General features: G+C 40.0%; 1 protein-coding gene across 3 annotated transcripts in view; it reads right to left on the bottom strand.

Annotated features, from left to right (window-relative positions):
* Window positions 1–6460: 6460 nt before the first annotated feature.
* The window catches only part of CDH6 (cadherin 6), a 118338-nt gene continuing 111539 nt past the window's right edge, over window positions 6461–13259 (bottom strand). For all 3 annotated transcript variants that reach the window (XM_032470510.1, XM_032470517.1, XM_032470520.1), the window contains exon 12: window positions 6461–9472. In XM_032470510.1, the coding sequence (XP_032326401.1) occupies window positions 8982–9472 (491 nt within the window). In that variant the 3' untranslated portion in view covers window positions 6461–8981. The remainder of the gene's footprint in view (window positions 9473–13259) is intronic.

Raw genomic sequence — 13259 nt, 5'->3', positions numbered from 1 at the left:
CCTCCAAACCCTTTGAGGCATGGAAGCGGAACTGTGACAGGAAGTCCTAATCCTTTTCCTTCTCTCTCACCTCTTACAGGGCATGGCTACCCTACAGAGGGCTTACTGCAATTTGACTGTGTGAAATATCCATATTGTTGAGATGATTATTATATAGACAATTAGAGTTTTTGCAGTCTTGGGTGGAATTTTGCATTTCTTGGGAATATTTTTCTTTGGGAACACTGTTCCAATTTTATAGTAGCATAATTGTGGTTAATAGGCAAAATTTTGCTTCTCAGGCTCTTTTTCCCTTCCAAGAGCATTTGGACTGATGTTTTAGAGAGGAGTGTCTTTAAGCTTGTAGCTTTCAGCAGAGTCCCACTTCATCTGTATTTGTATAATGGAAAAAAAAATTTTTTTTTCTCCCAATAAATATTTATTTCAAATGCATGGGATTGGACTGTGCATACAAAGGGGAATGTAGGGGATTCAGTAGCAGGATTGCAGAACCTGAGTTATAAGAATTGAGTTTAACTCTAATTCCTGTTATGGGACCTAAGGACAGATAACCCCACTTGTCTGTGAAATGGGAACAATACAGCCTAGTGTACAGGGCTTTCCTGAGAGTTATATTGTCATATATGTGATAGTTACTTCTAAAGTGCTGCATAAAGCAAGGCATTATTATCAGGCAGCTAAGCAAAGTTAAAAGCTTTAATAAAACCTATCCTTTACTGACTATAAGGAGACAGTTTCTTACCAATGTGCAAACAAGTCATATTCACCATTAAAAGTTAAAGTTTTTTAGACTAAATGGCTCAGGAAGCAATAAAGATGATCTAATATGTCAAGGGAGACATTTTAAAAAAGGAATAAGTATATTATAGACAGAAATAGGAGACAATCTACTTCTTTTAAAGAACTATAACAATTCATAGCATATTTAGAAAAGTATTGAGTTCAGGAATTTAAGACTCAGAAAAGTGATCTAAAGAATCAGGATGTCATTCAGGACAAAATGTTTAGTCAGGCAAACTAAGATTAATAATGGGAGATTAAACCTTTGCAGTCTTTGAGGGAAGGGTATGCATAGAGCAGGGTGTGTGTCTGTCTTTTTAACCCTGTTTCTGTCACCTCAGTCCGTGCCTGGCCCACAGAAGATCCTCAAGTGATCCTTGCAGAATGAATGTAAACTTTCAGGAGTATCACTGCTGGGGGGATGCATCCACAGGGCTGAACTGGTTGAAAGAGATACCTGCATGTTGGTTAAGATTTTTGAAATAGAGATATGAGCTAATTATAATGGCAAGTTGAGCCTTTTAGCTTCCTTAATTATTCCAAGTTTTTGACAGTTTCAAGACCAGAACACTCTTCCCAAATGTCAGTGGTGAATAGTAAACAAAACTTAGAAGGAAAATGTTCTCTTACTGCTGGCTGCCGGGGCTTCCTGTGAGAGATGCTAAGGCTGCATCTAGAAATCTGCGAGTCAGTTGACTAGCAGCGTCTGCCATGGGTGTTAGTGTCGGAGATGGTAGACAAGTGCCCTCAAAAGGGTTTGCAACTGGAAGGTTGAATTTGTAAATAACTTTCTACCTGCTTTTCCAAAAACACACTCAAGATTATTATGTGGTATGGTTTATTATGGTGACTGAAATTGGGGAGGGATTGGGAAAGATACTGCAAGACTGACAGAGACTGAACTGACATGTGGCAGATACATGTAAGTGTGCTGACCAGATACACACATGCACCCACAGGCCATCTACATCTCCCAGTCTCTGCCCAGTGAGTTTGGGCCGCATGACTGAGTTCTGGCCCATGAGGTGTGAGCAGAAGTGGTATAAACCATGTACAGGTCCCACCTGTAGGAGCAGCTCATACGATCATCCAGCTCGCTCACCTCCCCTGCCGCGTTAAACCCTGTGTTCCAGATGGTACAGCTACAAGAGGAAGAAAGGCCCACAACTGCCCTGACAGTCACAAGAGTGAGACATGAATTCTATGGAGACTTTGGATTTTGCCTTTTGCAGCAGCTAGAGTGAATTACTAATGATAATTATCGTGGGAAGTTATGGCGATAGAAAAGGGCTTCGTTCATCCAAATGTCTGCAGGAGTCTGCTTCCTGAGCTGGGTCGTTGAGAAACACATTGTACTTCCTGCCTACGTTACATTAGGTCAAGGAAGTTTCCTAGATCCTGCAGACTACACTTGCCCTGGGGGTGGTCCAGAGCCGGGGACTGGGTAGGGGGGTGGGAGGGGCTTGGCTCTAGCGCACCATGCATACCACTGTACAATGGACATGTCCTTCAACAAGTTTATTTCTAATAGCATCATTCCTCTCCATGGTTTTCTGTTTCCCACCAAGTTAACTTTAAACCAAATGACAAAAACCAAAACCACAAAGCAACAACAAAAATCAGCTGCTATGGCCCTGGTGATCCTCTGTGTTCTGGTGATGTGATTTTTTCCAAGCCTAGTTCCCTTCAGGGAACCTCAACTGAGATCAGTGGCCTTGCTTAAGCATCCCTCTCTTTTCTCTCTCCTGCTATTCTTTTTGATATCTTATCTCCCTTTGTCTCAATCCCACTAATTCTTAACTGCCTCTCCCACCAACACACACACACACACTCCTCCACCTGGGCAGGGAGAGTTCCTCGGTCCTATGAAGTCCTGTAAACATTTTTGCATGTTTCTCTCTGAAGACATCTCCACGGCACCTCCGGGTGGGTACTCTAGTTATGAGTTTACAGCAGCCCTACCTCCTGGCCCATGAGCTTCTGGAGAGAAGGAAAAAATATATCTGGCTTATTGTTGAATATTCCACAGCACACAGTTGAGTGCCTACTGTATATTGAGCAAGTGAATGAATAAAAGCAAATCTCCTTGGCAAAGGTATGAATTCAGTTCTCCCAGTTAAAAAATTCTGAAATTGCCCCTGTAGAAATAGGAGGCAGCTTAAGAAAGAACAAGCATGTAAAATATGATAGCTCTGAATATGCTAAAAACATTTTATTTACTCATAGTATCAGAATGCTGGAAGGATTTTATTCTTATTTTCCTCTGGTCTGACTCTTGCTTTTTGTTTTTCTTTTTAAAATCAGAGATTCATGGACAACTGTTTTTATGAGAGTGAAATAAAGGCTAGAGATTTGGGATGGGCAAAAATATAGAACTGTCCTTTTTTTTTTTTTTTTTTTTTTTTAAATCTAAAGCAATTACCATAAGGATAAACAGCTTTCTTCCTAATTTGGCAATTCTGTAAATAACAGTAGAATTATTGATGTCCCAGCAGTACGAAGTCTGCAGGGCTGTGCCAATGATCTATATTGCTGGTTGGGAGAAACTGTTGTTTACAAGCTAATTATTATAAGTTGGCTTTAGTTAGCTATCTGAGAGGTTAAAACAGCAGATCTGGAAAGATTAAGTGTATATCAACATGTACCTTTAAAAAATCTCTAATTACAAACAATAGTTTGAGAGAATTGGAAAAAAAACAAGTTAGAAAAAAAAACAGTTTATTAAGTAATATCATATAAATAACTTGTTACAAAAATTGATTTGCAAAAGGCATATTTACTCTTTGTGAGAAATCACTTTTTAAATTGCATTCTTTTCAAATGTATACGTCTAAGAAAACAAAGGAAAAGAAAAGAAGCCATTTCAAGGAGCATGTATTTGCCATTTGACTGCAACAAAAGGCCCGGCCACACTGAGCTGAAAGGTTATCGTCTCAACCCCATTCTTCTAACACAGAAAACTTTCTCATTGTAAACTGTGAAGTTACGAAAATCTCCCTAGCTAGAAATGTGGATGAAAGCTGAGCAGTGATTGTTGCCATCAGGTGTTTACGTTGCCAAAGACACGAGCGATACCGAGAAAAACTGTATGAACTGATCACTCCCGCCAGTAAATCTTCCAGGGTGGCATCAGCTTCAGTTTATACTTGGGAGTATTTTTAATTAAAAACAATCAATACCAAAAAGCTTTTATTTTCTGGGTCTAAAATCACAAATCACAGTGGGAGACTGCCAAATTGCCTCAGCCTGGTACTACTGAAGACACCCGTAGCATTTATTATAAGTCCTATTCTTACACAGTTTCCTTTCAAAGCAATGAAAATAATCGCAAACAAAACAGTACAGTGGTTTTGAAGCGCTCCTGTGTTTCTCCCGAGCAGATCAGTTTTACGTTTGCTACACAGCTCTCCCTCTGAATGCCCGGTAATTCTATACATACGATTCCTTAATAAACACTAAACTAATAGATCATAGAAAACTAAAAGCTTATAGTAGGTGCCTCTAGACATATTTACACAAATAGCAGTGTCTCACAAGAAAGACCCAGGTCTCATTATAGTGGAATGCTTTTTCCACAATGCTGGGCCCATGCCTCATTTGTCAAATTAACCCCATTTGAGGAGAAATCTGAGTTTGTGGTCCATGGGTTTAAAAAAAAAAAATGGAATTAAGCAACTTGTAAAAGCTCTTTTGAAATTAATCTAATAACCCAGCGGCTCTTCGGCTAAGTGCCTGGTCCTGTCTGAAATACAGTGGGTAATAGGCTTTGTTTCCATTTGACCTCCTTTCAGCACTTTCATCTGCTGGCTCTGTTGGACTAATGTTCCCCCCAAATTAAAGAATGAAAATGCGTCATAAATAAGGTATTACCAAATGGGGAGTGGATTAAAGATTGTCTCAGCAATGCTTAAATTAAATTGATGATGCAGAGACCATAAACTTCTGGCTTTAAAAATGAACTATTCCTTTATTAACTTTTAACAAGTGTGTGAGTCAGTGTATTGCTCTTGCACATTAAATACGGTCGGGGTCTGATATTTTTTAGCTGAGAATTATCCCTTTAGAAAATTGTTCCATAAAGATGCCAAGGGGAGATTAAAAACACTGCAACCGTTAGAACCACTGAACTTTTCAGAAGACCGTACTGCAGTTCTGTATTCTCTGAAAAAGAAAGCTGCTTGTTAGACTTTAGGAAATAGTTCATCTTCCTGAAGACCCACACACTAAATCTTAATCTTTCCACTCTTACAATCTGATAAAGGAGGCTGGGTTGTAGCGATCATGTAAGCATAGTAGACTGCTTGGATTTTTAATCTCCTGTGACAATTCAAGAAAGATTTCATCTAGATAAAAACAAACAAAAAAATTTACACTGAAATGATCCTTTTCAGAGGATACCTTTCAAAATAGTGGGGATCATGACTTTTTAGAGTGCCCTCCCAAAGTAAGTACACTGCTTCAAGACTAGTGACTAGGATAAAATTATTTATTTGGCAGCTTATTTGGTTCCTGGGAAAAGTGAATTGAGCTGTACCTGATTTAAGTATTTAATTCACATCCAGGAATCAACTTTGTTCTTTCCTTTCAACTGCATACTTTTTAGGGTCCTCAAGTATATAGAAAGAATTGAGGAATGCCCAATTCATAGATTATACACTATTATCTCCAATGAAACACCTATTTCAAGGCAAAGCATTTGATATAAGGGATTACTCAGGAAATCAGGACATCTAAAATTAAAAATCACTTAAAAATGAAAGTAAAGAAAACACTGTAAAGTTAATTTAGGTCCATGAAATTTGAATGCTTCTAAGAGAGCTCCAACTTATTAGAACTTTTTCTACAACCCTTTGGGAGCTGAAAATGAACACTAAACCAAAGTTTTTATGCTGGGTTAGAATCGAATCACCAGGTTTTGTTCCAGCTGAAAATGGTGTCAGGTTATATCCAAACCTCCCTTTTATGCACTTAAACTGTAAAGCTAAGAAAGGTCTTATAAAAAAAACATACATTTATGGGCCCAGCCTCCCTCTCTTAAGGCTCAGTGGAACCATCTTTGTTTCTCCCCCATTGGATTTAGTTTATTTGGGGACAAATATTTTCCAGGCCCTTCAGCAGGAAGTGCTATGAAGTGAAGGGGCTTTAAATTTATGCACAATAATTTAATGTTTTAAAATTTTCAGTTTATTCTAGGGAATAGCTTAGTGGTCTGAAGAAACTCTCCCCTTTGAACAGAGGACAGAAAATATGTCACAAGGGTCTCAAAGTCCTTGAAACAACTCCACTCCAAAAGCAATCTCCCTATATTTTCTGAATTTTAGTTTCTCAATGATTAGAGCAAATATTAAAACTTTACCTCTTCCCACTCTCTTTCTATCCTTCTTATTGCAAATACCTAATTTCAGGACAGAGACAATGTGAAAACTGAGCTGAAAACCAGTTTTTTTCTCCAGTAATCGTTCATGTCGATGCGGGTCTTTGACCTGATGTCTTGGTGGGAAGGAAGTGAGACCAGCACAGAATGATGGAACTATGGCTCTTATTGTTTCCATGACGTTAGACAGTCTTAATTTTAGGAAAATATTACTTCTCCTAGATACTTATAAGGCTCTACTGCTAAACACTCAGCTCCAGTCTCAAATTACCCAGTTTCTTAGAGATTCATCATCAGGTTTTGTGGTAAAAGATTAAACAGTTATTTCAGTATTTAGTCCTATTAACCTGTTCTCGGTGTAACTGTCCCATCTTCAGGGTGGGATAGGATACCTTGCCAATTACATATCAGATATTCCACTGCAGAACGTCTTACTTTCATTTATGAGCGAGTAAACCTTACCCTTGAACACTGAAGTTGCTAATGTCGACCCTCAGACATTCCAATTAACGCCAAAAGTTCAAAAGGAAGACTTCTGATCATACTTTTCTTTTTACAGGACTATCTTTCTTGATACAGCTTATTACATAACATGAAACCTAAGGATAGAGAGCTGTTTAATTTTACAGTCATGTGATTAAGGTGCTGTTCTATTGCTATAAATAACTAGTTCTTATTAATTAACTCTACTAAGCTAGCTTTTTTTCAACACTTACCTGTGACTATGATATATATCAATTCGTTACAGTGAAGCCCTCCTGTAGTATTTTGTTTGCATTCCTCAGTGTGTGTGTGTGTGTGTGTGTGTGTGTGTGTAAAGAACTAGCAAAAGAAAACCTTGTAAGCAGGGAAGAGGCCACGCATAAAATACTTGTTAGTATACAGGGAAGTTAATCACAAAACAGGAAACACAAGGAATAATACGGTTGTAAAAATTTTTCACTCTACTTGGGTAACCCAGAAGACTACATCTCTCTTATCTTAAAGGTGCCACCTTTACTTCCTGGGTAATACATCTATTTAAAACTTAACTAAACAACAATGTGTTTCCAAATAGAAAATATGTGTTGATATGACATTATCCCCAAATGGACTGGCACTAAGATTATCTGTAGAAAATTAACCTTAATTGAAAATAAATCCCTAAGACTAATAATTGAAGTCAGCATATTCTTAAGTACACATTATATATATACAGAGCCTATTTTTTTTTTTAAGTTTTCAAAACCAGGATGTTTTCATTACAGTACTTTGGAAGTTTCTGATGACTGCACAATGTAAGATTCTAATGATAAAAATCATTAGAACAGCATATGAAATAAATGATTTGAACCCGCCAAAAGGATCGGTTCAGTTCAGCTGGGTCCACTGGATAACTATGATGCTAATTGTGTAATTAGAGGAATAACGGATTGGATGGATTGTACATTACTTTTCTGTCGTAGTTTAAGACCATTACTTTATCATTAGTTCAAAGACAAGGATGGCAAGGTTGCCTAAAACAATGAAAAAATATTAATGCTTTTGAAAGTCAACGATCATTTTAATTACAGTCTTTAACACCCCTGTTGAAGGGAATCCAAGTTTTCCCTTTGCAAGCGTCTCCCGAACATGTAATATGCAGGCTTTCACTGTGATTCCAATGTTCACCCCATCACAGTATATAAATATATGCGTGTTTCCAGGTGTGAAGGACAGGGTGTCGAGTTCAAGTGCGGCTGGCTCTTACCTCCCCATTAAACTCTGAGAGAGGGATCTGAGCTTCATCTAATTGGCCAAACTTTACTAATGCAACTTAATTGTGTAAGAAGGATCTGAAGAATATGAATTATTGTACTTCACATCGTTACTTCCAAGTATATTAGAATAATACTGACGACAACTACAGACAAGGAGTTAAAATCTGCCTCAGAAAAGCTCCTTGAAGAACTTTTTAAACAATTAGACTTATTTGTGATTAGCCTACTGATGGCTGAAATAACGCCAAGTGATTCATGGTATTCTGGTGGCCCAAACTTTAAAATACGCTAAATATTTCCTCTGTTAACATTGCTAGCTATTTTCCCATTCCCTTTATATGGTGCAAGGGCAAATTTTGCTCGTCTGATATATAACATATTATGAATCAGTGGCAAGGAATGAGGTCTTACTAAGTTTTTTTTGGTTGTTATTTTTGAATGTTACCATTTAATTGGCATCATTTCCTAAAGAGGAAGGAGAATCTCAAAACATTGGTGGATTTGATGTTTTGAAGTCACTGGTGCCAGAAAAAGATCATGAAGGACAAACAGGACGGGCAAATATGATTTTAAATTCTTTGCGACAGAAATACACACCCATACAGAGTTCATTATCTCCTCGTGAGCCGATATACCAGGAACGGTTGTTCCACCCTCTCTTCTTTTACCAAAACTATATTTTTATCATTAATGCGCACTTCCTTATCCCATTAGCATGTGAAATGTACACAGCAGTCAGCTGACCTTGAGTCAATGCAAAGTAGTAAGAGACCAGGCCAGCGGAATCCAGCATGTTCCAAACTTGCCCTAAGAGAACAGGGGGAAAACCACTCCCGTCCTCTCCTCCAGCACGGCGCCTGTAGGGCTGACATGGTGAACTGGATGCGCTAAAAAATAAACATTTGCCTCTGGGAAGCTCATAAAAGTGTACTAGAAAAAAGTCTCTAACATTGGATCCACATGGACTGCAGCCATTGACTTTTGGAACGGGTAGAACAGAGAACCCTTCACGGAGCAGTGGATAAATAGGAAGAAATAGCCACTTCACATGTCTCAGTGTCATACTGGAAAATGAAAAAGGCAACATATTAGGAGTCCTTGTCACTGTCCACCCCTCCATACATATCTGCGAGCTTTTTGAACCGAGGGCCCCAGTCACTAAGGTAATCGTAGTCCTGGTCTCCATCCGTGGTCACCGACTCCAGCGAGCTCAGGGAATCGGCCACCGAGCCGGTGCCCTCGTAGGCGTAGGTGGCCAAGGAGTCGTAGGGCGGGGCCGTGGGGTCCGTGTCATTTTCCTTTAACCTTTGGTTAATGAAATCTCGGACATCGGTGTTATCACGAGCTGCTGGAGTCCGTCGGGGTAGAAAAAGGGCTTCGGGCACAATGTCCCTGCGTAACTTGCTGTCCTCTATGGCTTCGGGATTCCTCAGGGTGCCGATATCAAAGGCCTGGGTGTCCTCCTCACCACCACCTTCGTCGTTGTAACTGACAATGTTGTCTCTGATGTCCTCTTTGGAAATGATCAAAGGCTCTTTTTTCCGCTGCCGCCTCAGAGCTGCAAACAACACCACTGTCACTGGAAGTAGAAACAAAACAGAAAGGGAAGGGAACATTAATTTGCCGCCCAATTAACATCGGGAAGAAATACTGCTCCAAAGTGAAGTTTTCAAAGTTCTCCAGGAAACTACAGACTCAACTTTTGTTTCTTTAAGGTTGCACTTGCCTCCTGGCACAAACCAGGAACCCCCAACCCACGCCAAATGGAGTAACTATTTGAAAGTTACGATTTAAATAGAGGATAAAACACCTTCCTATATTGTCAGTAGTTCCTTTTTGCTTTGGAATAGCAAACTAGTTTCTAGGTAAGGAAATAATAATAATAATAATATGATGATAATAATAATAATAACAACAACAACAACAACAATAACAGCTCCACCACAGTAAGAGTACTGTCATAAGAGTGCAAATTATGCTCAACACCTGAACTGCTCCGAAACTGCTTATAAGCACAAGGCTGGCACCTTCGGGGATGTGTTGAAGGGTTTGCATAACTCCACTTCTAAAATAACTTTTGCACGATGCCTTCTTTTTTTCCCCGAGAAAAGTGTAAAGTTAGTTTAAAACTCAAAGTAGAGATGAGGAGGTTTGCATACTTGTCTTACATATAAGGAAATACTGTTACAGATAACACCTGGAGAGACCCAGATACAGTTCAGAAAGCCATTTTGGACTTTACGATCAGCCAGTTTGAAGGGGACAGGTAATAGTACACATGCCAGATTATTTCTGTTTAAGCTAAATAAAATAAACACATTTATTTACGTGGGAACTTAAAAAAAAAAAGTCTCTCAGAGTTTCATGTTCTATAAGTTTGTTGACCAGAATGGAATGTTTGTTCTCTCTATTTTTCCACCTAATTCCGATTAGAGGCAAAGCAAGAACTGGGTTTAATTAGTTCCTGATGTTTCTTTGCCGCTGTCTGTGTATAACACGCTGGTTGCCTGTAAAGAGACACATCCACGAACAGACATATGGGTGGGAAAGTAACAACACAGTGACAGCTTAGAGAGAAAACAGCCATCCAGGGCAGAATGTGCATTGTTAACCTGGGCTTGTCCAGGGGAGGGTAGCAGGGAAGCACCAGGGACATCTCTTTACGCTGTCATCCGTAACATGGTCCAGTTTTTATGAGCCGTGAGAACTGAATTATCACAATGGGAATTACAGAATTATGACTTTTGGTGGATATGTACACCTACCTATATAATAATGGATATATGCAAACCTGTGTGTCTATATATTAACCTTTCAAATGTTAATATTAATAATTGGTTATCTATTGAGATGGTTCTACATGCCAAACGCTTTACAGACCGAGTCTAATTTAATTATCATAGTAGCCCCAGCCCTACAAAGTAGGTAGCATCATGGTAACTCCATTTTACATAAGGGGAAATCGAGGTTTAGAGATGTCACATGTACAATCAAAATCCAGGTCAGTCAGACTAAAAATCCTGCACAGTTAATTACCATGCTTGGAAGCACGTTTGGATTATAGGCTGTTTCTAAAGGATCTGCAACCCTGCCGTTTTCAAGCGTGTGGTTGTGTAATTGTACAGGTTCTCTTCTGCTGCCAGATGCTTCATTTGCCCCTTTCTTTTCATTTATTTATTTGTTCATTCAATAAATGTTTATTTATTGCCAACTCTGTGCCAGCTACTATTAATGAAAGAAAGTTGATCAACAGCCCTGTCTGAATAAGGTAGGCAGGGGTGGTGGTGGTGGTGGATGGAGACAGAAAAAAAGCAACGTGTATAATGAATATGGAGATTGTTAGAAGGGGATACGTGCAATGTAAACAAGGAAGAGCAGGCCAGAGTAAGGAGGGTGGCTTCTGTGGATGTTTGAGGGGCTGTATATGTTTTTTGGGGGGAGACTGCATCATTGAGGAAGTGACATTTGAGCAAAGAGATTATCTGGCAAAGAGAACAGAACTAGGAGAAAGGCCGTAGAGTGGGGGTGTGCCTGGGGCATTCGAGGTGCTGGACCAGAGGAAGCTGGGGAGAGAAGAGGAGAAGGAAGGGCCTTGTCAGGTAAGGCTGTGGATGCTCTGCGCACCTTCACTTCACCCTGGGGTCCCTGTGGGTGGAAAATCGCAGGGATGTTCACAGTCCACCTTTTATGCTGGTTTCCAGTGTGCCATGGATTTGCGAAACAGAGGGTTATAAGGAAGGACGGCCTTTGGGATTAGAGAACAGAGTCAAGCTGGCTCTCAAAGAACTAAATTCTGATGTACGTGGGCTCGTTCCATCATTTAAGGCAAGACAGCGTCCTAATTCTTCCCCAGCTGAAGTTGCCTGTATCTTGTCTTTAGTCCTGCGCACACCTGAAAGTGCGATTGTCTAGAAGACAGAGGGCACCTTCAGTAATTCAAAGGCATTTGTGCCTTAATTCTCCTACTGCTACAGCAGCCTGTATCTCTTCTCATTGGCCCAACACACATCTGAACAGAATTTCTTGAGAGCATAACTCTCTAAAAGGAAGATCTTTTTCAAAGCTAACTTTTATAAACCGAAAAAGTGAGTTCTAAGCACATGGAACAAAAACATTCTGAAAGAGAATAATACTCTTTCTTCCCAGTAACTGAACCCTTCTCTTTTTTCTACCCTCTTGAGGCCAGAGGACAGCAGTGAGATTTTGGGGCCAGGGCGCCTGAGCCAATTTGTGTTCAAATCCCATCATAAAACTAGAAGGTGGCCAGGCATTTGAGATCAGCAGATGTAGTGTCACTTAAACGATCTGACCTTTTTAAGTCTGATTCCTTCTCTGTAAGAGAGAAGCAAGAACACAGTGCCCACTGTGAAAGTTATGCCAACTCGAAGGCACCACAGAGGCAAGAGATGCGGTAGTTGCTTTTACTACTGTTTTATTTACAAAAGCAACAGATGCCACATGATCTTCTTTCTTGAGTGCAGATTTCCTCCTCTATTGGCCTGGCTTTCCTTCTCTTACAAACTCAGGTTTGCGGCCGCTTTCTTCAGTCCTCTCACTTTCTGTTTGAGCTCTCTTTGAGCCTGGAAGTTGCACTGCATTCTAGAAGCTCACAAAGAAAGTAGAGTATGGGGTGGAAGCACCAGGGGTCGGAGGCAGAAGACCTGGGCTTGGAACTTCTTTCTACCACCTGTTAGCTGTGTGACTTGGCTTCACATCCTGGCACCTCAGCTTCCATATGGAAGATGCGGATAAATACAGACCAGATGGTTCTGAGGATTAAGTGAGAAAAACATTTGTAAAGCATCTTGCCCAGTGTCTAACCCATGATGCGAGCCTAGTAAAGGCTAGATTCCCATTTTTCTCCTTTTTAATTAGGTACAGAATTCCAAAGAGACTAGACAAGACGTGGGTAGAGGTAATGAGGAGACAGAATTCACTGGAGGAGGGAGATGAAAAGGGAGGACGTAGGGAGCTGGCTAGACGGAGAATAAGGGGGAGGAGAAAGTGGGGAGATTTGAGGGAAGGGAGCACCACCTCTGTGAGATGAGGGCCGGTGCTTCCTCTACAGACCACGAGTCCACGGACTCCTACCTGAGGACAGCCTGCCAGGCTAGCCCTTCTAAAAACAATCTCTCTCTTTTTTTTTAAATCAAAAGAATATTCATATTTCTCTTGGAAAACAATTTTTACAGACTCACACCCTTAGAGCACTGATTTGTCTTTGCATACTCTCAGTTTTTATTTATGCTCATATCTTAAAATACTTCCCCCAAATCTTAGTTGACAAAGAGAATCACAGTTCTGTAGCTGAGTTTCAAGGCTCTGTTATAATTAGCAAAGTGGATCTGGAATGTGAAACTCTGGAG

The sequence above is a fragment of the Camelus ferus genome, chromosome 3 (assembly GCF_009834535.1).
Source record: "Camelus ferus isolate YT-003-E chromosome 3, BCGSAC_Cfer_1.0, whole genome shotgun sequence".
Taxonomy (NCBI): Eukaryota; Metazoa; Chordata; class Mammalia; order Artiodactyla; family Camelidae; genus Camelus; species Camelus ferus.
Note: the sequence above shows the minus strand (reverse complement) of the source record. Positions and strands in the feature narration are given on the sequence as shown.